Source organism: Chiloscyllium plagiosum, chromosome 1 (genome assembly GCF_004010195.1).
Source record: "Chiloscyllium plagiosum isolate BGI_BamShark_2017 chromosome 1, ASM401019v2, whole genome shotgun sequence".
Classification (NCBI taxonomy): domain Eukaryota; kingdom Metazoa; phylum Chordata; class Chondrichthyes; order Orectolobiformes; family Hemiscylliidae; genus Chiloscyllium; species Chiloscyllium plagiosum.
Genome location: NC_057710.1, coordinates 80,883,972 through 80,909,847, shown reverse-complemented (window position 1 = coordinate 80,909,847; position 25,876 = coordinate 80,883,972). Strand labels below are relative to the sequence as shown.

General features: G+C 42.4%; 1 protein-coding gene across 8 annotated transcripts in view; it reads left to right on the top strand.

Annotated features, from left to right (window-relative positions):
* The first annotated feature begins 3,039 nt into the window (after positions 1-3,039).
* The window catches only part of micu3a (mitochondrial calcium uptake family, member 3a), a 198,456-nt gene continuing 175,619 nt past the window's right edge, over positions 3,040-25,876 (top strand). For 4 of the 8 annotated variants that reach the window (XR_006311711.1, XM_043690248.1, XM_043690259.1 and 1 more), the window contains exon 1: positions 3,040-3,629. Coding sequence is in view for 7 of the 8 variants with exons in the window: in XM_043690248.1 (XP_043546183.1) it covers positions 3,339-3,629 (291 nt within the window). In the remaining variant the exon portion in view is untranslated. The remainder of the gene's footprint in view (positions 3,630-25,876) is intronic. The other 4 variants (XM_043690279.1, XM_043690241.1, XM_043690233.1 and 1 more) reach the window with 2 other exon arrangements.

Below are 25,876 nucleotides of genomic sequence, written 5' to 3'. Positions count from 1 at the left end.
GCAGTATCGTATTGCCTTTCTATCCCATATATTAACCTCTTGAGAAGAGATGGATCTAACAGCATTTAGGGATTGGGAATGTGAATTGAATAAATTGAAGATTTGAATTTGGGATTGGGCAGGTAGTAGTCTGGGAGTAACAAGAAGTGACTGAGGTTGAGCAGACAGGGTAGTGAAAGACAATAAGACCAAGCATCAGTTAGGAATCTACATTTCTTGCAGCCTTACATTACTTACCAACTTGCTTATAAGCTCTCTGTGACTTTACATATAATGAATGAGAGGTTTTTCTGTTATACATATGGGCTGTAAATGTGAGAGCTGGGATGCTTTATCATTGAAAGGGTTCGAAGAAAGAATTTGCACTTGTGCATTACCTTTTACAACCTCAGGATAACTCAAGTGCTTGTGAAGTAAATTTGAATTCACTGTTGTAATACAGAAAATGTGACAATCAAATTTACGAACAAGTTCAGACAAACAGCACTGAGGCAATGACCACATAGTTTGTGAGAAGATTTGTAGCTCGGGTGCTCGTTGTTGTGGTTGTTCGCTGAGCTGGGAATTTATGTTGCAGACGTTTCGTCCCCTGTCTAGGTGATATCCTCAGTGCTTGGGAGCCTCCTGTGAAGCACTTCTGTGATCTTTCCTCTGGCATTTGTAGTGGTTTGAATCTGCCGCTTCCGGTTGTCAGTTCCAGCTGTCCGCTGCAGTGGTCGGTATATTGGGTCCAGGTCGATGTCAAAACTGGGACAACACTACTGTTATAGGACAAGCCAAATAGAGATTAGCCAGGGAATTCCTAGAGGCATGGCACTCATCCACAGATTCAATCAATAAGCAGATCGACCTGGAGCCAATATACCGACCACTGCAGCGGACAGCTGGAACTGACAACCAGAAGCGGCAGATTCAAACCACTACAAATGCCGGAGGAAAGATCACAGAAGCGCTTCACAGGAGGCTCCCAAGCACTGAGGATGTCACCTAGACTGAGGACAAAACGTCTTCAACATAAATTCCCAGCTCAGCAAACAGAACCACAACAATGACACACAATTTATTTTATTGATGTGGATTGAGGTACAAATAATGACCAGCATACTGGGCTTAACTCCCCTCTCTTCCCAGACTGGACAATATGTTCAGATCATTGGAATGGATTTGACCCCATAAGGCTAAGGCTGATTTTCAAAGGAGTTTGAAAGAAACATGCTTGAAGATAATGATGTACTTTGTTTGATTAATACTTAGAAAATACATAGAATCCCTACAGTGTGGAAACAGGCCATTTGGCCCAATAAGTTCACACCAACTCTCCAAAAGGTAACCCACCCAGACCCATTCCCCTACTCTATTTCTCTACATTTCCCCTGACTGATGCACCTAACCGACATACCCCTATATACATTGGGCAATTTAGCATGGTCAATTCACCTAACCTGCACAACTTTGGACTGTGAGAGGAAACCGGAGCACCTGGAGGAAACCCACGCAGACACAAGGAGAATGTGCAAGCTCTACACAGAGAGTTGCCCCGAGGCTGGAATCGAATTGCATTGTGATGCGACAGTGCTGAATGTGCTGCCCATGATGTAGTTCTGAAATAATAAATGAGAAAGAAAACCTTTCAAAAATATTTTTAATTTTGGGGTTCTTTTCAAATTGCTACCTAATTTTGTCTTCATATTGGGCTGTTCTCATGCATGAACCTCAACTTAACTCAGCAAGCCTAAAGAATTTAACAGGAAATTCTATCTGGTAACTAACTTCGAACATTGTCTTGTATCTCCGTAGGATCCCTTATCAACTTTCCTCATTTTAAGTTTAATTTCTAAACAAATTATTTCATAAAACATATACAATGAATTAGTAGCAGCATATTACATAATTCTAAATTTACAATGGTCATCTTTTTATCCTACTCCTTAACTAGACAAAGGTAATTTTGATTATATTTCTATGAAACAAGTGAAATAATTATAAAATAAAATATTTCTATATTACATCGTATTCTCTTTAATGTCTAATCGGCATAGGAACCTAATTAATCTAAAACTTCAAAACAGTTTTCCACTCTTTAAACAATTTTAGCAGATGGGTTCCTTACAAAACTACTCCTCAAGCAGATGTTGATTTGAACAACTTCCTTTTCTATCCCAAAATAAGTTTTTTTTTATTCTTTCACAGGATGAGAGTGTCACTGGCTTGGCAACATTCATTGCCCATCCCTAATTATTCCCCATTTTGATTCTGTTTTCATTTTTATTTCATTGACTTCTGATTTGGAATGAGACATTACTGAAAGCTGTTTATGTCACAATGTGAGTTTACAATTCATGGTGAATCTTACCATGGTCTTTGGACATCCATCTTCACATAAAAACCATTGCCTCCATCACCACCCAGCACAGGGCATTCTAAGCATTGGGCAAACACTCTTCCTCCCATACAAATGGCACTTATCCTCCCAAGCATGGAGAAGTTCTTGCCATGCCCAAGGTAGTTTGGGTACACAAAAACCTGACATATCTGACACATGTCAGCCCCTTCTCCTCCGCCACAACCACTCTCTCCTGAAGATCTCAGCAGGACAGCCCTCCTCTTTGACCCATACACAAGACAGTTGTCTCTCTGCCTCATACTTCTATCCAGTCTCATTGAACAGCCCATCTCCTCCACTCGACCAAGGTCAGATCCCCAACCCTTCAGGACAGCCCCAGATCTGCCTCAACCACCCCTGATCCTCCATCCCCAGCACCTCTTCCCTCAGGAAAGACCCCTTTAACATGTGGACATCCTCTCCCCAGCCTCAGGAGAGCACTTTCCCCCTTAGTACAGTCCCTTCTCCCACAGGAGAGGCCACCCAACTCAGGAACAGCCCCACCCTTCTTCGGGGGTCCTCCCTAACAGAAGAGCCATTTCCCCCTCAGGACAGTCCCATCCCCCACAGGAGGCCTCTCCTCCCGCCCCCACCCCACTCTAAGGACAGCCCTTCCATCCACTCCCCAGGACAGTCCCTCCTTTCTCAGGACAGCCCCTCTCTCTTCAGTGGGACGTCTCCTCACCCCTCCTCAGGACAGTCCCTCCCTCCTCAGTGGGACCTTTCCTTCTCTCCTCACGACAGTCCCTCCTTCCCTAGGAGAGCCCACCTCTCCTCAAGTGGTACCCCTCCTCTCCTCAGGACAGCCCCTCCCTCCTCAGTGGGGCCTCTCCTTTGGACAGACCTCCCTCTCTTCCCTTTGGGACTTTTCCTTCTCTCCTAAGGACAGTCCCTCCCTCCGCCCCAGGAGAGCCCCGCCCCTCGCGACTGCTCCATCCGACCGTTAACGGTAGCAATGGCTGCTTTGCGGGCTCTGATGCGGCTGCAGCTCGTGAGCGGGGCCTCGCGGCGGGGGAGCACTTTCATCAGCTCTCTCCGCTCGAGGCGGCCCGCCGTGCTGGCGGCTGCCGGAGGGGCGGCGGTGGCTTCGTGTTGTTGTTGTTATTACTATTATCGTCATTCTTCATCTTCGCCGGAGTCGGGGAGCGCGACCAGGCGGGAGCGGCGGTACAGACTGGGCCTCCCCAGCGGGGATGTGTTTGCTCCGCTCTCTGTACCGACTGTAGAAGCTACCGGAAGGGCCAAGGTAGGTTTTTTTTGCGGGTTTCTCTGCTGGGAGGGAGACTGGAGATGAGCCGTGGGAGCTGGGCAAAACCGCCGCCTTAGTTTAACACTGATCCGCAGAAATCACCTCAGCAAGATCGACCAGAAAATTAACAGATTTATTAAATTGCACTAATATTTGCTGCATTTTGTGTCGGTGAATATCCTGCAGGTTGAGATGTTGCCCCACCCGCCTTCCTTGCTGTCAATCCTGTCTGTGTTGTTCTTGTCTGATGTTGCTGAGCAACATCCCAGCTGCTGCCAATGGCTCGGATTTTCAACAATATCCTGGAGAGGCTGTAATAACAAATGTGTTCAAGAGTATTGAAGACTGTTATGTCTGTTTGGTCTGATTTAACCCCCCTCCCCCCGTTTCTGACCAGTCACTGATTCTCCAAGGGCTAAGGGGAAAAGGCAGAAAAGTGGAGTTGAGGATTATCGGATCAGTGGTGGTTACAGAGAATAACGGATCAGATTCAATGCCCCAGAAGGCCTACCTCAGTTCCCACGACTGTTTAAAAGATACAGTTGAATAGAACAAACACATTGTTCGCGAAACTCAGCAGATCTGACAGCATCTGTAGGAAGAAGGCAGAGTATCGTTTCGAGTCCGGCGACTCTTCAGCATCCGCAGTTATTTGCTTTTATACAATTGAATAAAATATGGCAATGTTTAATGGGGTATTAAGACAAGAAAGACCTGTTTCTAATTAGCAAAAGTCGTACAGGTAATAGTTGACAAATGGGAGCAGATTAAAAAAAACTTATAAACGGAAACGGTGAAAAAGGGCATAAATCCAGGGCCAAGAGGTTGTGGCTAGAAAATGCAGGGAGATGGTGTTTGGGGGTGGGGTAGGTGGGAACTGCCAGGGGCTAATTGGTAAATTAACAATTAAACAGTTAAATATCATTAATGAAGGTAAAGGAAGGCACTGGAAAATAAAATAGAAATTAACAAATTTACATATTTATTGCCTTTAACATCCTTTTGAAATTTTGAAGTGCAGTCTAATTATTTACTTTTGGAATTGTAATGTAGACACGTACAGTACACAGGTCAGTTTTCTTCAGTGCAGAGTTTTGCCAATAGTGTAGGTTCAATTCCTGTACTGGCTGAGGTAACCATGAAGAACTCACCCTGTCAACATCACTCCTTGCCTCAAGTGTGTCACCCTCAAATTAAACCACCACGACGCTGGTCTCTTTCTAGAGAGAGAGCAGCTCTACGGGAGAAAGTGAGGAGTGCAGATGCTGGAGGTCAGAGCTGAAAATGTGGTGCTGGAAAAGCGCAGCAGGTCAGGCAGCATCCAAGGAGCAGGAGAATCGACGTTTCGGGCATGAGCCCTTCTTCAGGAATGATTCCTGAAGGACGGCTCATGTCCGAAACGTCGATTCTCCTGCTCCATGGATTCTGCCTGACCTGCTGCGCTTTTCCAGCAACACATTTTCAGCAGAGAGCAGCTCTACATCCTGTAAGATTATGGTGACTTTATACAGGTCCTATAAACAACAATACAATAAATAGTCAGGTAACTTGTGTTGTTTGAAGTTATAAATGTTGGTTATACACAAATAAAATTCCTTTGCTTTCTCAGTAGTGCAGGGGGACCTTTTGCTCACTGAAGAAAACAGACAACTCAGTTAGTCAAAAGATGACACCTCATTCAGCAAAGTGAATGTTCATTATTTGGACTGCGCTTCTGAAGGAATAATGGAGGTATTTCAAGATAGGATTGGATAAGCACCTGAATGGAAATATTGGTAGGTACAGGGGAAAGATAGAGAAATGGAACTAAATTACTGTTGGGTTCAATGGACTGAATGGTCTGCTTCTATGATGTAAACATTCTATGATACAGGTCTAGTTTGCTGAAGAAGGGCTTATGTCCGAAACGTCGATTCTCCTGTTCCTTGGATGCTGCCTGACCTGCTGCGCTTTTCCAGCAACACATTTTCAGCTCTGATCTCCAGCCCTCACTTTCTCCTCCTAGTTTGCTTAATAACACTTAATCTAGCAAATGAAGGAGAAGTCCAAATAGTGTTGCTGAAAAGCATGATAGAACGATACCAAACAAATTTAGTACGTTACTCAAAAGCAAAATATTGTTAATGCAGAAAAACTGAAATAGGATCAGAAAATGCTGTAAATACTCAGCATCTTTTAACATTTCATGTTGATGATCCTTTGTCAGAACACTTCTGGGCTTTCTGTGAAATGTTCAGTTCCCTGGTTGTACTGCACATTTTCAGCTTGGAATTCCAATCCCAGCTGTGTAAAACATGGGTGAGCACAGATATTCCGGGATGAATCTGGTGAACATAAAAGAAAATGAGTGAAGAAAGAATGTGTTCTATTTTTATTTACGATTTATAACGTAAGTTGTTCAAGATCTCATGACTTTCAATGAATGACTTTGTTTGGTGAGTGAGTGGTTGGGTGACTGGGTCAGGTAGTCAGGATTGGGGGAGTTGTGGTCAAATGGGCATTTGGTCAGCTTGGGGCAGTCAGGAATTTGGGATCTGGGTTGTGTAATCTGGAAAAAGAGTCTGATGGGGTATTTGATTAAGGTGAGTAATTGTGTTGGGGTAATTGGGACATGTTTAATGTGTGGATAGGGAAGATTTGTGAGGGGACAACTGTGGTACTCTGTTCATTTGCACTGGTTAATCTCAGGAGATTAAACTGTGTAACATTTCCCAGATCTCCCAGTTGGAAACTATTGTGTGAGGATTGCACAAATCAATCATTAGACATTTAAACATCCAAGGCAATTATGGTATGTGCGTATATCAGAAATTCTATAGGATCCTGATGCACACCACAGGACATTGGTGTGTGTGTGTGCCCATTGGTCTCTTAAGGTAGTGAGACATGTAGACAAAGAGGTTAAGGAGGCATATGGGATAACTGCCTTTGGGACATTATTCAGGATGCTGGCTGGGATGGAGAGTTTATGAATTAAATTCTATTCAATTCCATTTATTGTCACGTGTACCGAGGCACAGTGAAAAGCTTTGTCTTGTGAGCAATACAGGCAGATCACAGTGATAAGTAAAATAGGTAAGTAAATAATAGGTAAACAGCGGCGAAAACAAAAGCACAGGTACAGGCGAATGTAAGAGTATTCTAGCAGCAGTAGGGTAGAAACTGTTCCGAAACCGACTGGTGCGTGTTCAGGCTTCTGACCCTTCTTCGCGATGGTAGAAGTTGTAGAATAGCATTGCTAGGGTGGGATGGATTTTTGAGAATGCTGGTGGCCTTTCCTTGACAGCAGACTTGGTAGATGGATTCTGTAGATGGGAGGTTGTCCTTTGTGATTGTCCAGGCCGAGTTCACCACTCACTGTAACCGTCTCTGATCTTGAATGGTACAGTTGCTATACCAAGTAGTGATACATCCAGACAGAATGCTTTTGATGGCGCACCTATAAAAGTTGGCAAGGGTATTCACCATCATGCCAAATTTCCTCAGCTGCCTGAGGAAGAAGAGATGTTGGGCCTTTGTAACCAGTGCACCTACGTGAAGAGTCCAAAAAGCCTGTTATGGATGACCACTCCCAGGAGCTTGACACTCTCCATTCCTTCCGCCTCTGAGCTGTTAATGCATAGGGTGGGCATGAGTAACATCCTGCCAAAAATCAATAATGAGTTCCTTGGTTTCGCCGGCATTGAGAGCTAGATTGTTCTCAGTGCACTATTTTTCCAGGTCTTCCACCTCCCCTCTGTAGTCTGTTTTGCCACCACCTGAGATTCGACTGACTATGGTGGTGTCATCAGCAAACTTGTAAATGGCATTAGTCTGGTATTTGGCGATGCAGTCATGGGTATACAGTGAGTACAGTAGGGGGCTGAGTACGCACCCCTGGGGAGCTCCAATGTTGAGTGTTAGTCATGATGAAATATTGTCCCCAATCTTCACTGATTGTAACCTGTGGGTCAGGAAAGTGAGGATCCGTTTGCAGAGAGTGGGGCTTAGTCCAAGATCACTAAGTTTAGTAATCAGTCTCAAGGGGATAATAGTGTTGAAGGCTGAACTGTAGTCAATGAGTAGGATTCTTACATAGCTGTTCTTGGTGTCAAGATGTTCTGGGAGGAGTGAAGGGCAAGTGATATGGCATCAGATGTGGATCTGTAGGTCCAATAGGCAAATTGGAGTGGGTCAAGAGTAATGGGGAGGCTTGTGAAGAGCGATTGGATAGACTGAGTTTGTTTCCTTTTGAGCAGGAGGCTGAGAAGGGACATGATTATAGGGCAGATAGAAAATAACTTTTCCCCTTGAAGGAGGGATCAGTGACTCAGGGGAATAGATGTAAGGTAAGGGACAGAGGTTTAGAGGAGATATGAAGAAAAATGTTTTCACCCAGAGGCTGGTGGAAATCTGGGACTCACTGCCCATAAGGGTGATTAGGGCAGAAACTTTCATAACATTTAAGTATTTACTTCTGCATTTGCAGTGCTAAGATATATAAGGCTTTGAGCCAAGTGTTGGACAACAGGATCAAAATATTTATGTGCTTACCTTTGACTGGCTCATATCCAATGGACCGAAGTGCCTTTCTGTGCTGTTGACCTCTATGTCACTGATACAGACTTAAATCAAGATTTTGCTATTCCAGACCAGGGCAGATTCTGGTCACTGTTTTATACAAAAGTGTGAGGCATATCAATTTCACAATATCTTTTATTGCTACAGAGTAGAGACATTTTATAGTTTTATAAACATCTACAATAGATATTGTTTTGACAAGTTACACTTGTATTTCTAAGGATCAATGTCAGACATGAGTGATGCATCAGAAATAAGTAGGATGTAATTTAGAGCAGTGAAAATAAAAATCCATAAGCGTTTAATATCCAAAGTATTTGAAGCATGAGTAAGGAAGTAATTATGGATAATTTTGAATCTGATCTTTATTAACATTTGCCATACACAGCACATTGTCTATCGCACCAGTCAGATAATCCAAACCACAGGACTCTGCATTTAATAATGTTGCTCTGTGATTGATATAACAGGAAATTTGCAAGTTTCCAGATGCATCAAAATATAAAGTTTAGGAACAGGCAATACTGATTACTGCAGCAAAGATATCTTTCCCTCTATCTCTTCATCATATCTGTTGTATCATCTTTATTCCAGAAAACCAACCTGGTTTTTTTTTTAGAACTAATTGTATTGTCATTTTATTAGCCTTTGTAAAAAGAAATTGTGATTTATCTTATCTATAACATACACATTTTAGTCTGTTCCCAAATTTTGAACTTCTTGTTCAGTGAATGAATTGCCTGGATTAAATTTATCAACCCCCTTTATAATTTAAATGTGAATTATATTACTTTCTAAAGAAAATCAACTTCTTTGGTTCTGAGCTATTACTCATATTAGCTGAATTAATCTGGGTTGCTAACTTCTGTATTTGGTCAAAGGCAGTCACACTATATCATGAGCAGAATGGTACATACATTACTCAGGATGGGAGTTACAAATTTCAAGATCAAGATGCAGTTAAGATCACCTGTGGATTCTGTATTCCTTGCAACCAAACGTTTCTCTTTCAATCTGATATCTAGTCGTGCGACTCAAACGCCATAATGCTCACATCCATTCGTTGTGTGAACTGGATTCTGTAATCATGCATGTACTCTGACACATTTTTCTAAACTTTGGACTGATTAATGTGAGGTTAAATCTAAATTATCAGAAGTTTGATTTCATAAGCATAAATGCCCTAAACTTGGAAAACAATGTCACTGATGAGGTTAGTCTTTCCTTGATTAATTTAGACAATCCTGGATCAATGATGCTTCATTTTCTTAAACTGAAGAACTGTAAAGCACCATTTCAGCAATTTGACTTATCCATATTTAAGCCACGTTTCCTTCAAAGCTGGGTGTAGAGCATTCAAATTTAATTTAGTAGTTTTCAGTGTTGGCCAAATAGTCAGAGGTCCCAACATAGGCTGCAACCAGTAAAAATAGGTGACAACACCTCTTCTACCAAAATCCTCAATATCAGTACCCCACAAGGCTGCATAACTCAGCCCCCCATTATAGTCCTTATACACTCACAACTGTAAGGCCAAATTCCACACCAACTCCATTTGCAAGTTTGGTGATGACGCCACTGTCATAGGTTGGATCTCAAACAACGATGAGACAGAATACAGGAAAGTGATTGAGTGCTTAGTGGCATAGTGTAAAGACAACAGTCTTTCCATTAACATCAGCAAAATGAAGGAGCTGGTCATTGACTTCAGGAAGCAGAGTGGAGGACACACCCTTGTCAGCATCAATGGTATGGAGATGGTTGAGTGTGTCAAGTTTCTGGGAGTGGTAATCATCAACAATCTGTCCTGGTCCACCCACATCAACATGATAGTCAAGGAAGCACAACAACATCTCTACTTCCTCAGGAGGCTAAAGAAATTCAGCATTTCCACAAGGCCAGAACTAGAGGGCATAGGTTTAGGGTGAGAGGGGAAAGATATATAAGAGACCTAAGGGGCAACCTTTTCACATGGAAGGTGGTACAGGTATAGAATGAGCTGCCAGAGGAAGTGGTGGAGGCTGGTACAAATGCAGCATTTAAAAGGCATTTGGATGGGTATAAGAATAGGAAGGGTTTGGAGGGATATGGGCCAGCTGCTGGCAGGTGGGACTAGATTGGGTTGGGATATCTGGTCAGCATGGACGGTTTAGACCTAAGGGTCTGTTTCCATGCTGTACATCTCGATTACTCTATGATTCTTACTAATTTTTATTGATGCACCATAGAAAGTATCCTGTGCGGATGCATCACAGCGCGGTTTGGCAACTGCTGTTCCCAAGACCAGAAGAAACTAGAAGACCAGTCATGATCATAGACCAGTCCACCTCACAAGCCAGCCTTCCATCCAATGATTTTATCTATACTTCCTGCTACTTCAGGAAAACAACAAACATAGTTAAAGACCTCTCTCGCTCAAGTTATACTCTCCTCCACCTTCTATCAAGCACAAGATAATAAATATTTAAATACGCATGCAAATAGATTCAAGAGCAGCTTCTTCCCTGCTGTTAACAGACTTTTGAATGGACTTCTGAAATGTTAATTCTGATCTCTCTCTGCACCTTCTCTGCGGCTGTAACACTGTATTCTGTACTCTGTTCTGCTACCTTGATGCACTTGTATGGTAAGTTTCACCTGTATAATGCACAAAACACTTTTCACTGTATCTCAGTACATGTGATGACAATAGATCAATCAATCACTGCATTTGACCAGTGCCTTAAACTGCAATGGCTACCTGGATCTTGTAGTCCCAACATCAGCGAACAGTGAAAATTTTGCCACAATTGAGGGTGATAATAGAACATCAAATTCTGCAAAGCCAACTTGTGCTGGAACTTGAAAGTTGTTGTTTCACAGAATGTCTCCCAGGAACCGATGTTGCTGGTTCTCTGTGTGTAAACTTTGCCTGATTCTTCTGTAAATGCACTTCTAGTTACCCTGATTCATTTAGAGCTGCTCTTAACTATTGTGGCTCCCTTTAAATCGGGGGAAATATCAAAGTACTAACTCCCTTGAACCCCCCCCCCCCCCACCCCCTCACTCCTCAGTCTTGCCAATATCGAAGAAGAACCGCATTTTTAAAAATTCATTCCTGCATTTGCATTGCCAGCATTTATTGCCTATTCCTAATAGCCGTCAAAGTAAGTGATAAGCTGCCTTCTTGAACTGCTGCAGTCCATGTGATTTAGGTAGATCCATATTGCCAATAGGGAGGAAGTTCCAGGAAATTGATACTGAAGGAAAAGCAATATATTTCCAAGTCAGTTTGATGGGCGGCTTGGAGGTCAATTTTCAGGTAGGTGTTCCAATGTATCTAATGCCCTTGTTCTTCTAGGTGGTAGTGGCCATTGGTTTGGAAGATACTATCTGAGGACATTGCTGAATTTCTGCAGTACATCTTGTAGACTGTATACACTGCTACTGAGCATCGATGGTGGATGTGGTGTCCTGAATGATGCTACGTTCTTGAGTGTTGTTAGAGCTATGCTCATCCAGGTAAGTTGCTAGTATTCTGTCACAATCCTGATTTGTGCCTTTATAGATGGGGCAGGCTTTGGGCAGATGGGAGATGACTTGCTGCAGTATTTCTAACCTGATCTTGGAGGGCACTGTGCTTATGTGGCCAGTCCAGTTCAATTTCTGGTCAATGGTAACCCCAGATTCTTGATAGTGTAGAATTCAGTGATGGTAATAGCAGTTGATGTCAAAGGCTGACTGTTAGATTCTGTCTTTTTTTTTAGATTAGATTACATTAATCTTTGTAAGTTGCTTTCTTTAAAAGAAGACAGGTAGACAGGGTGGTTAAGGCAGCGTTTAGCACGCTTGCCTTCACTGCTCAGACCCTTGAGTATAACAGCTGGGTATAACAGCCAAAGCGCAACCCACCCATACCCCTACATCTTGTTGGAGATGGTTATTGCCTGACATTTGTATGTGCATGAGTGTTACTTTCCAGTTGTCAGCCCAAGCCTAGGTATTATCCAGATTTTTCTGTATTTGGAGATGGACTGTTTCTGTATCTAAGGAGTCTGGAATGGTGTAAATGTTGTTCATTCTTCAGTGAGCATGTTACTTCTGACCAGATGATGGAGAGAAGATCATTGAGAGAACATCTGAAAATGGTTGAGTCTAGGATACTACCCTGAGGAACTTTGAAAGATGTCCTGGAACGAAGATGACTGACCTCCAAAAAACGACAACATATATTCTCTCCAGATTTTCCTGCTATTATGGGAATCTCTGAGGTGTGTCCATATCCAGAACTGGAATTCAATATGTCCACATACCAGTCAGTATGTGTGAATTTTTCAAGTAGCAGTGCACCTTAGAAGGACTGTTGACACAAGCATCTTCCTGAATGCCAGATGTGACTGCAACCAGCAGAGAGTTTTCTCCTAGATTCCCATTGACACTAACTCCAGTTTTGCAAGGCACCTTGATGTCTCCCTCCCCCCCCCCAACCCAATCCCCAATTCTAGGGAAAATACCTTGGCTATTTGCCTTAACTATGTCCTTCATGATTTTATAAATCTCTAAGTTCACCCCTCCCATGAAGAGCCCTAGCTTATCCAACCTATAACTCAAACCCTCCAGTTCAGACAGCATCCTGGTAAATCCTTTCTGAACCCTGTCCAATTTAATAATATCCTTTCTAAGCAGGACAACCAGAAGTGTACACAGTACTCCAAAATTTGCCTCACCAACTTTCTGATACAATCTCAATATGATGTCCCAGCTGTTATACTCAAGGGTCTGAGCAGTGAAGGCAAGCGTGCTAAACGCTGCCTTAACCACCCTGTCTACCTGTCTTCTTTTAAAGAAAGCAACTTACAAAGAACTATGTACCTCAAACCCCAAGTCTTTCTGTTCCACAACACTTCCCAGGCCCCTATCATTAACCGTTTCTGGATTAGTGGTGCTGGAAAAGCACAGCAGTTCAGGCAGCATCTGAGGAGCAGTAAAATCGACGTTTCAGGCAAAAGCCCTTCATCAGGAATACCTATCATTAACTGTGTAGGTCCTGCCTTTGTATCTGCCCTCCTCAGCCCATTGGCCCAATTGATCAAGATCCTACTGATGATCCAGAGTAGAGTGATGACATCATAATTTGTTGGGTGGAAGTTGCGTTGCTTTTTGTGTCCAGGACTAAGCTGGGAAATATTCCACATCATTGGGTAGATACCACTGTTTGGAGCTGAACTGGAATGGCTTGGCTATGGGTCTGGCATGTTCTCAGTGCTATTGCTGGAATGTTGTCAGGCCCATTGCCTTTGCAGTATTCAGCACCCTCAGCCATTTCTTAGTGCTACATGGAATCAAATTGAAGATTGTTATCCCTGTGTCTTTGTTATGTGAAGGAAACTTGGTTGGGTCATTGACTTAGCACTTCTGTTGCTTATCTTGAGAGTAAGTTTACATTTCATTGCATCAATTATTGAAAGTAGACAGCATTCCAAACCTGGCAAATGGAGTCAAACTACAGAGAAAAGCCCATGCATTGGAAAACAAAAATGGGCAGAGAACTCTGTGGAAATTCAACTCCTCATTCAAATGCATAAAACTCTTGCCTTTTTAAGGGAAACCAAGATGATCTTTGGACTTTCAATACATGGACCAACACTAACAAAATCCAAAAGATTCTCCTCTCGTACAGTCACCTGCAGTAAAAAAAAACTGTTTACAAATACTCTTGTCAGAGCTCCATGATGTAAGTGAACCCTCTGAAAAATCTCCCACAACATGCAATCAATATGAAGTGATAACTGCTGTCAATTTGTTCAAAAACATCAAAGCAAGGCTGTTCCATCCCTGCAGAAGTACTGAAACTTGAAAGTGGCCTACTGATATTGGTTACTGGTTGAACAAAGGCATTCTAAATTACCTTTGAGATGCCGATGATGACATTCAAGAAAGGAGACAGCTTGAACCTAGTATTACTTGCAACTCTTGGGAATGTCCTTACTAAGTTATTTATTACTTGCATTTGTCTTTTACATGGGAGTTATTTTTAAAGTTTCTGTTCTTTCCTATCTGCCAGAGAACAACAGATCTTCTCAGCACATCAATTTCAGGAAAAGTGTAGAGAGCAAAACATTCCTTTGCACAAAGCTTACTTTTATCTTGATAACAATGGTTGTCCCACAGAACCTGTTCTCTGTCACTGTGTTGTCAAATGTTAAGCATGCCACTGATAGGTTCCCTCTAGGTGTTGTAATTAATTCCATAGACTGGATCACTATACTCAAAATGTTAACTGTTTTTCTCCGAACAGATGTTGCCAGGTCTAAGTTTCTCCAGCATTTGTGCCTTTGTTTCAGGTACTTCTCTTGTCTGAGAGAAGAACATAGACAAACATAAAATGAATTTATGGTGCAGGAAAAGTCAATTTGGCCAATCTGGCCAGTGCAAACTCTGTGTGGAACAATCAAGTGTGTCACACTCCCCTGCCTAATCTTAATGGTCCTGGAGGGTAATTGCATCCAATTTCCTTTTGAAATATTGTCTTCCCTTCCTCCACCATTTGAATATGGTAAATTGCACATCATTACCCGGAGATATGCAAAAAGAGTCTTCTTCACATCGGCCCCATGCCTCGTGCCCAACAACTTAAATCTGTGCCTCGTGTCTCTCAGGTTATCAAACAGTTTCTCTTTGTCTTCTGTTAGGACAGGCACTCCTGAAGAGAGAGAAAGCAATAATTCTCAAATGTTCATATCATATCATATGAAAGAGATATTTGAAATTCGATGAACATTCCACAAGTGCAAATTACATTCATTGACTTGATGGCTTTCCTTGAAGTGTAAAGATCTTGAATTATATGGGCCCATAAGGTCTGAAAAGGCTGGGCTTCCTTGGACACTGCAATGATGAAAAAGATTTTGATCTATTAAATTGAATTACTACTTATAAAACACATGATTCAACAATTTGTTCCAGGTCTTTTGATACAGTGGTCATCTTTGCTTGCCTGCCAAGAATATTACAAAGGCAAGGGAAGCTACCTGGAATCAGAAACGTCATAAAAGAGACCTTTTGAAACACCTTTGGAGAAAGACCAGAGCTTCAACTCTGGAAGAGAAAGATGGAAACATCAGGAAACAATGAGTAGTCTGCTATAATCACTTGAGCAGTTAAAAGCTAGTACTTTCAGAATTAGAGAAGCAACAACTCTCTTCCCTTGTAGTTCCAACTACAAAGCTTACCTCTGAGTACTTTGACCATTTGATAGTGGAAGCCATCACATCTGTGGAGATAATACAGCAATCTTCCAGCTTTCACTTCAGATAATGCGACATTTTGACTTTGAAATGACAGGCTATCAAATCAATGCTTTCAAAATATGAACGAGCATCAAATAGAACTGTGACAGTTCTCACACTATTTATAATTTACCTGATTATGGTTGTTTGCCTCATCAAAGCTCCTTCTAAGAACATTTCAAACTATCCAGATGAAAAACCTCAGTTATCTCTATGCCAAAACTCAACTGACCACCATGAATATAGGTGACCTATAGTATGTAGTTGACTACACTTTTCATTGCCGTCTCAGCACCAGAACTCTTCCAATCTGCTGCAGAGACCTTCGCAAAACCCATTTAATCCAGACTTGGTCAGTCAAATATTCTAGTTTCCAGTTATATCAAAGGGGAGATTCTGGATTATGTTGAACAGTTTCCATACCTTCTCTCAAAAGACCACCATTGATTGAGAAGTGCGGTATCAGATCAGCTGTGCAGCTTAGCCTTCCATAAACTGCAACAGTGAATGTTTGACAAGGATCTCTGCAAGTCCACAAAAGTTCTAATATACAGAGCAGTTATTGTATTGGAGTGAGGCCTGGATTTTTAGTTTAGTTGGCAAGAGAGCTGGTTTGTAATGCCAACAGCGTGAATTCGCTTGCTGAGGTTACCATGAGGTACTCTCCTCTTCAAGCTCCCATCTCATTTGAATTATGGTGACCTTCAGGTTAAACCATCACCGGTCACCTATCTTTATTTTCCTAATTTTTTTTTCCTGAAGAACTTGTACTGAAGAATCTGTGCTGAGGTACCTTGCCCCCTAAAATAGCATCATAAGTAGCAACTTGTCAACTTTTCACTGTACTCATTTGAGTATGTCACAATAAAAACTCATTCAATTAATTCAATTCAATTCTAATGAAAGAGTAGACCTATGGTACAGCAGGACTATAGCAACTTTACTTACTAGCAATGCCGAAGAGCTCTTGATAAATTCCACCAGTGATGTGTCTGCTGCCATCTCTGGATTCAATGAGAAGACCTTCAAACAATTGCTAGTGTCCTATTGAATCTTAATCTATAAGCATTCAGGAAAATCTCCTGTAAAATCAAAGATGTACTGGGCATTGAGTGGACTGTAAAATGTCTTCCTTGTCAGGTCCTGTTTTCTCAACTATCGAATGGGGCAGCATTCCAGATGAGAAAACAAACACTACAAAGCCAACCTGTAGCTCTCCTTCAAGCATTTACACTAATAATTGAGGAGCTTGGTACCCATCATTTAAACTGATGACAACTTTCCATTAGACTGCAATATATTTTGATTCCAAATGCTACACTAATGAGAGTGATAACAGAGAAGGAAAGCAAAGGAAACCAATTCCACACTCCAAATCCCGCTACATTTTGGGACATCCTGCCTCACGTGCCCAAACATCAAGAATTAGCCTGTTCTGTCACATGAAGATCCACGGCAAAAATCTCAATTGAGGATAGATGTCATTTTCCAGTCAAGGGGCAGGTGAGTACTCCAGTTGAGACCAAACTAGTATTTTGAAATTCACCATAACCACCTTGTTTGTATATTTGTGCCTCTTTATTGGACTGTACTAAGAGAAGTCAATGAAAAGTCTACGCCTAAACTCCCCAGAAGTCAGAAGTATGAGAATGATGGTATCAAGCACTGTTGGATAATGTAGAGGTTGCAAGATGTTTTCTTGTTTGAGGATTCTTGAGGTTCACAGTTTGACTAAAGAGTCAACTACTTAGGACTGAGATGAGAATTTTTTTGATTCAGTGTTGTCAATCTTCAGAATTTTATTTCCAAGAGAACTGCAAATGCTCTGTCAATAAGTATATTCAGAACAGATATTGAGAGGTTTTTGGGTACTAATGAAATTTGAAGGATTTGAAGGATAAAGAGAAGCAGGACAGCTGGCACACCTCATGCACCATTTGGCTTTGATATTATTAAGGAACCCTCAAAAACCTGTGGTGTCTGCTGTCAGTATTGCTATTTAATGGTTTGTTTTGAAGTAGGATTTGTGATTCAGTGAGCTTTATTTGCAACTGGGGATGGTTCATGGAATCATAGAACCCCTACAGTGCAGAAGGGGAGGAGGTCAGACTAGTGTCAAAAGTGCCTTGTGTAACATAGGAGAGAAGGTAGAGTCATACAGCCTCGAAACAGACCCTTTGGTCCAACCGGTCCATGCTGACTATGTTCCCAAACTAAACTAGTCCCATCTTTCTGCACTTGGTCCATATCCCTCCAAACCTTTCGTATTTATTTTAGAGATGATCTGTGTTCCAATGTTCCTTTCAGCAGTCATAAAGTCATAGAGATGTACAGCACAGAAAGAGACCCTTTGGTTCATGCAGACCAGTCATCCTAACATAATCTAGTCCTGTTCATTTCATACATGCACCACCCTTTGCATGAAAATGTTTGGCCCTTAGGTCACTTTTAAATCCTTCCCCACTCATCCTACACCTATATCCTCTAATTCTGAACTTACCCAATCCAGGGAAAAGTCCTTGTCTATTTACCGTATCCATGCCCTCATGATTTTATAAACCTCTACAAGGTCACCCCTCAGCCTTCGGCACTCCAGGGAAAACATCTCCAACCTATTCAGCCTCTCCCTAAAGCTCAAGCACTCGAGCCCTGGCAGCATCCTTGAAAATCTTTTCTGAAGCCTTCTAAGTTTCACAACATCCTTCACATAGAAGGGAGACCAGAATCGCATGCAGTATTCCAAATGTGGCCTAACCAATGTCCTGTACAGACGCAACATGACCTCCCAACACCTATAATTGGTGCTCTGACTGATAAAGGAAAGCATTCCAAATGCCATCACTATTCTATCTACCTGCAACTCCACTTTGAAGCAAATATGAACCTTCATATTTTGGTTCTGAATGACTCCTTGAACTTCAAAGTGGCTGGTAGCCTGTCTAGAAATGCAACACATTGCAGGCTATAACTAACCATTGTTATTTTCTTTTGCACTGTAATTTGTGATCATTCGAAATTTATGACAGTGCCATGTCATCATTGCTGGATCTTGTGCCTGAGAGATCAGGACAAACGAGTGTTTCCTCTTAACCAATAAAATTGAAGAATCCTCACTGAAACATGCAGTGTCTGAAATGAATAGAATATTTAACTCCATGTCAAAAGAGAATTGTGAAGAATCATAGAATGTCGAAGGTGTGGAAGCTGGCCATTCGGCCCTTTCAGTCCACAGCAACCCATGAAGAGCATCCCACTCTCTTCCTGTAACCCTGCATCTTCTACGGCCAGTCCATCTAAACTGTGTATCTTTGGATTGTGGAAGGAAACTGGAGCACTTGGCGGAAACACGCAGAAAAGGGAGGAATGTTTGCACAATTCCCTGAGGCTGGATCAAAGCTGGGTCCCTGGCACTGAGTCAGCAGTACTAACCACTGAGCCACCATGCCAACCACTGGCAGCAATAAAAATATATTATATATACAACATATATTGTAAGTAATTGTGGCTGCAGCGCTGATCCCTGTGCACTCCACTAGTTATATATTTCTGTACCGAAAATGACTCCCTTATCCCAACTCTAACATTATATGAACAATAATAGAAAATTGGCTATTTTCATCACCTTGGGTTCTTATCTTAAGTAGCGTAACATATGATTCCTTATCAAATGTTTTCCGAAAATTCAAATGTATTGCATCCACTGCTTTCGCTTTATCTCTGCTACTTGTTATCTCGTCAACGAATTCTAATTAAATTTGTTGGGCATGATTTCTCTTGTGGGAAACCAAGCTAACTCTGCTTGATCATATTACTCACTAAATGCTCAGCTGTTTCATCCTTTTATAATAGATTCTAACTTTTCTAATAACAGGCTAAGCTAACTGGTCTATACCTACTTGTGTTTTTATCTCCTTCCCTTTTTATATAAAGGCATCGCTGGCAGTTTTCCAAACCTTAGAACTTTTCCAAAATCGAAAGATGGTTGGATAATTACTACCAGTCCATCTAACATCTCTGTAGCTATTTCTTTTAACATTCTAAGATACATCTCATCAAGTCCAGGGGCCTCCTTGTTCGTTCTTCTTATTAATTTCCCTATTACCTTTTCTCTAGTGATAATTACTATATTTATTTCTTCCCCTTTTGTCCCTTGATTATTTAGTAATTTTGGAATGCTATTGGTCTTCACAGTACAAAATACTCATCTTCCATTTGCTGGTTCCCCACTATTTCCCCAGCCTCGTTCTCTAAGGGGCCTATGATAACTTTGGTGTCTCTATTTCTTTTTATATATTTATATATTTAAAGAAGCTCTTGCTGTATGAAAAAAACCCTGTTGGGCCCATTTGGAATACTTTGAGTAGTACAATGTAAGCTTACAAGAATATAGTAACCCCTGAAATAAAGGTATGTTATGAGGAGAGATTATACAAGTTTAGGCCTGCCTTTCTCTAGAGTTTAGGTGATTAAGGGTGATCTGATCGAAGTCTTCAGCATATTAATAGGGAAAGGCAGGTAGATATGGAGAAACTATTTCCACTGATTGGGGATGCTAGCATTAGAGGGCATCGGCTGAAAATTGGGCCACACCATTCAGGACAAATGTTTGGAAGCACTTCTGTGCAAAAAACGTGGTAGAGGATTGGAACTTGCATCCACAAATGGCAATGGATACTGGATCGGTTCATTTTAAAACTGGAATAAATTTTTGTTAAGTTGAGGTATTATAGCTCCTCTAAAACAGAGTTAGGGAACTGGAACTGAAGCCGGAGATGGAGGAACTGCAGATCATCCAGGAGGCTGAGAGAGAAATTGAGAGGATGCGTACAGGGAGGTGGTCACTCCTCAGACACAGGATAAGGACAGCTGGGGTTATAGTCAGGGGGAGGAAGGGGAAACAACAGGTAGAGCAGAGATCTCCTGTGTCCGTTCCCCTCAGCAATAAGTATACCGTTTTGGATACTGCTGGTGGGGATGGCCTACCAGGGGAAAGCCATAGTTGTCAGGTCTCTGGCACTGAGGCTCAGAAGGGAAAGGGGGAGAATACAAAAGTGCTAGTGGTAGGGGACGCAAAACTTAGATGGATTGACAGGCGATTTTGTGGTCAGGAATGGGACTCCCGGAAGGTATGTTGCCTCCCGGATGCCAGGATCCAGGATGTCGCTGATCGGTTTACAGGATTCTGAAGGGGAGGGTGAGCAGCTAGAAATCGTGGCACATGTTGGCACCAATGATACAGCCAGGAAAGGGATTGAGGATCTGAAAAGTGACTACAGAGAGTTAGGTTGGAAGCTGAAGAGCAGGACGAGTAGAGTAGTGATCTCAGGTTTGCTACCGGTACCACGAGACAGTGAGGTGAGGAAGCAGTCAGCGAATGCAGCTTAACAAGTGGCTGCGAGGCTGGTTCAGGAGGGAAGGATTCAGATACTTAGACCATTGGGATGTCTTCTGGGGAAGGTGGAACCTGTACATGAAGGACAGGTTGCACCTGAACTGGAGGGGCACAAATGCCCTGGGTAGGAGATTTGTTTGTGTGGTTCAGGAGGACTAAACTATTTTGGCAAGGGGGTGGGAACCAGAGTACATATGAGAGGGGCATAGTTGTAGATGGAGCAGTGACAGGATGTAGTGAATCTATCAGGAAGGTTTTTCACGTGATGAAACAAAGGGATTGGTAAAAGTGTGTCTGCTTTAATGCAAGGAGTGTCAGAAATAAGAATGATGAACTTAGAGCATGGATCAGTACTTGGGACTATGATATTGTGGCCATAACGGAGATGTGGGTTTCACAGGGGCAGGAGTGATTGCTAGATGTTCCAGAGTTTAGAACGTTTAAAAAGAACAGGGAGGATGGAAAAAGAGGAGGGGGTGTAGCATTGCTAATCAGAGTGCATCACAGCTACAGAAACAAAGGTTGTCGAGGAAGGTTTGTCGACTGAGTCAGTATGGGTGGAAGTTAGGAACAGCAAGGGAGCACCTACCTCATTGGAGGTTTTCTACAGACCCCCTAGTAGCAGTAGGGCTATTGAAGAACTCAGGCCAGCAGATTTTGGAAAATGCAGATGTAGCAGGGTTGTTGTTATGGGTGACTTCAACTTTCCCAATATGGATTGGAACCTCCTTAGTGCAGATGGTTTGGATGGAGCCATTTTTATCAGGTGTGTTCAGAGGGTTTTGTTACTCAGTATGTAGACAGGCCGACGAGGGGAGAGGCCATTTTGGATTTGGTGCTCAGCAATAAGCCAGGACAGGTGTCAGATCTTACGGTGGGAGAACACTTTGGTGACAGTGACCACAACTACCTCACATTTATCATAGCCTTGGAGAGGGAAAGGAGCAGTTACCGAGGGAAGATATTTAATTGGGTGGAAAGGAAATTATGATGCTATCAGACAGGAGTTGGGCAGAACAGACATGCTGAGACTGTTTAAGGAGCAGTTGTTGTGAGTGATACACAAACATGTTCCTCTTAGACAGGGAAGAAGGGGTAAGATTAAGGACGAGAACAGAGGAGTTTCTCTTCAAAAGGAAGAAGGCAGCTTACGTAAGGTGGAGGAAGCAAGGATCTAGCACAGCTTTAGAGGAATACAGGCGTACTAGAAAAGAGCTCAGAAATTGACTGAAGAGAGCCAGGAGGGGGCACGGAAAAGGCTTGGCAGGAAGGGTTAGGGAGAACACAAAGGCATTTTACTCATACTTGAGGAAGAAGCGAATGATCATGGAGAAGGTATGGTCGGTCAGGGATAGCGTAGGGAACTTGTGCGTGGAGTCTGAGCAGATAGGGGAAGCCCTATCTGCTTCGGTTTTCACTAAGAAAAAGGGACCTTGTTGCAAATGAGAACCTTGAGGAGCTGGGAAACAGGTTTGAACAGATCAAGATTGATGAAGTTGAAGTGCTGGAAATTTTGGAAAACATTAAGATTGATAAATCCCCAGGGCCAGACCAGATTTATCCTAGACTACTCCGGGAAGCGAGAAAAGAGGTTGCTAAGCCGCTGGCGAGAATCGTTGCTTTCTTGCTCTCCACGGGAGTAGTATCAGAGGATTGGAGGGAGGCAAATGTTTGTCTTTTCAAAAAGGGGAATCGGGAAATCCCTGGCAATTACAAACCACTCAGTCTTACGTCTGTGGTCAGCAAGGTTTTGGAAAGTATTCTGAGGGATAGGATTTATGACTATTTGGAAAAGCAGAGCATGATTAAAGGCAGTCAGCATGGCTTTGTGAGGGGCAGGTCATGCCTCACAAAACTGATTGAGTTCTTTGAGGAGGTGATGAGACAGGTCGAAGAAGGTCGAGCAGTGGATGTGGTGTGTGTGGACTTCAGCAAGGTATTAGATAAGGCTCCCCATGGTAGGTTCATTAATAAAGTCAGGAAGTATGAGATACAGGGAGATTTGACTGGATTCAGAATTGTTTGGCTGACAGAAGGCAGAGAGTGGCTGTAGATGGAAAGTATTCTGCCTGGAGGCGAGTGGTGTCCTGCAGGGCTCTGTTCTTTGTAGTTTTTATAAATGACTTAGATGAGGAGGTTGAGGTGTGAGTTAATAAATTTGCCGATGATACAAAGGTTGGAGATGCTGTCGATAGTAAATAAGGGCTATTGCAGGCTGCAGCGCAACATAGACAGGATGCAGAGCTGTTCTGAGAAATCGCAGGTGGAGTTCAACCTGGATAAATGCGAAGTGATGCATTTTGAAGGTCAAACTTAAATGCTGAATATAGAATTAAAGATAGGATTCGTGGTAGTGTGGAGGAACAGAGGGATTTTGGTGTTCAAGTGCATAGATCCCTTAAAGTTGCCACCCAAGTGGATAGGGTTGTCAAGAAAGCATATGGTGTTTTGGCTTTCATTAACAGGGGGATAGAGTTTAAGAGCCGCGAGGTTTTGCTACAGCTCTACCAGTCCCTGGTGAGACCACACTTGGAATATTGTGTCCAGTTCTGGTCGCCCTATTATAGGAAAGATTCGGAGGCTTTGGAGAGGGTGCAAAGAAGGTTTACCAAGATGCTGCCTGAACTGGAGGGATTTTCTTACAAAGAGAGATTGACTAAGCTCTGGCTTTTCTCTCTGGAAAGAAGGAAGAAGAGAGGTGACCTGATCGAGGTGTAAAAGGTAATGAGAGATATGGATAGAGTCAATAGCCAGAGACGTTTTCTCAGGGTAGGATTGACTGGCACAAGGGGTCATAGTTTTAAGATATTAGGAGGAAGGTATAGAGGAGATGTCAGAGGTAGGTTCTTTACGCAGAGAGTTGTGAATGCATGAAATGCGTTGCCAGCGATGGTGGTGGATGCCGAGTCATTAGGGACATTTAAGTGACTGCTGGACATGCACATGGACAGCAGTGAATTGAGGACTGCCCAGGTTAGGTTATTTTATTTTAGATTAGGAATAATCCGCAGCACAACATCGTGGACCAAATGGCCTGTTCTGCACTGCACTTTTTTATGTTCTATGTTCTTTGGGATATGGAGTTTGGCCAGAGATCTGCTATGAAATTGTTGAATGGTGGAACAGGCTCGAAGGACTGAATGGCCTACTCCTGTTTTTATGTCAGTGTTGATATTACGTGCAAGTTTATCCTCAAAGGTTATCTTCTCCCTCTTGTGTTTTTTTTTGTTAGTTTTTAAAGGAGACCTTTTTTCTCCTGAAGAAGGGTTTATGCCCGAAACGTCGATTCTCGTGTTCCCTGGATGCTGCCTGACCTGCTGCGCTGTTCCAGCAACACATTTTCAGCTCTGATCTCCAGCATCTGCAGACCTCACTTTCTCCTTTTTCTCAGATAACTTATTAAAGCTACCTTATTAAACATGTTTTGAAATAGTGATGGAAAAGGATAGACCAGATCTAAAAGTTGAAGTTCTAAATTGGAGAAAGGCCAATTTTGACGGTATTAGGCAAGAACTTTCGAAAGTTGATTGGAGGCAGATGTTCACAGGTAAAGGGACGGCTAAAAAATGGGAAGCCTTCAGAAATGAGATAACAAGAATTCAGAGAAAGTATATTCCTGTCAGGGTGAAAGGAAAGGCTGGTAGGCATAGGGAATGCTGGATGACTACAGAAATTGAGGGTTTGGTGAAGAAAAAGAAGGAAGCATATGTCAGGTGAATCCTTAGAAGAGTATAAAGGAAGTAGGAGTATACTTAAAAGGAAAATCAGGAGTGCAGAAAGGGGACATGAGATAGCTTTGGCAAATAGAATTAAGGAGAATCCAAAGGGATTTTACAAATACATTAAGGACAAAAGGGTAACTTGGGAGAGAATAGGGCCCCTCAAAGATCAGCAAGGCGGCCTTTGTGTGGAGCCACAGAAAATGGGAGAGATATTAAATGAGTATTTTGCATCAGTATTTACTGTGGAAAAGGATATGGAAGATATAGAATGTAGGAAAATAGATGGTGACATCTTGCAAAATATCCATATTAAAGAGGAGGAAGTGCTGGATGTCTTGAAACAGTTAAACGTGGATAAATCCCCAGGACCTGATCAGGTGTACTCGAGAACTCTGGGTAGCTAGAGAAGTGATTGCTGGGCCTCTTGCTGAGATATTTGTGTCATCGATAGTCACAGGTGAGGTGCCGGAAGATGGAGGTTGGCAAACGTGGTGCCACTGTTTAAGAAGGGCGGTAAAGACAAGCCAGGGCACACTACACTGGTGAGCCTGACGTCACTGGTGGGCAAGTTGTTGGAGGGAATCCTGAGGGACAGGATGTACATGTATTTGGAAAGGCATTGACTGATTAGGGATGGTTAACATGGCTTTGTGCGTGGGAAATCATATGTCTCAAACTTGATTGAGTTTTTTGAGGAAGTAACAAAGAAGATTGATGAGGGCAGAGCAGTAGATGTGATCTATATGGACTTCAGTAAGGCGTTTGGCAAGGTTCCCCATGGGAGACTGATTAGCAAGGTTACATCTCATGGAATACAGGGGGAACTAGCCATTTGGATACAGAACTGGCTCAAAGATAGAAGACAGAGTGTGGTGGTGGAGGGTTGTTTTTCAGATTGGAGGCCTGTGACCAGTGGAGTGCCACAAGAATCGGTGCTGGGTCCTTTACTTTTTGTCATTTACATAAATGATTTGAATGTGCGCATAAGAGTTACAGTTAGTAAGTTTACAGATTCCACCAAAATTGGAGGTGTAATGGACAGAAAAGAGGGTTACCTCAGATTACAACAGGATCTGGACCAGATGGGCCAATGGGCTGAGAAGTGGCAGATGGAGTTTAATTCAGATAAATGCGAGGTGCTGCATTTTGGGAAACCAAATCTTAGCAGGACTTATGTACTTCATGGTAAGGTCCTAGGAAGTGTTGCTGAACAAAGAGATCTTGGAGTGCAGGTAGATAGGATAGTGAAGAAGGCGTTTGGTATGCTTTCCTTTATTGGTCAGAGTATTGAGTACAGGAGTT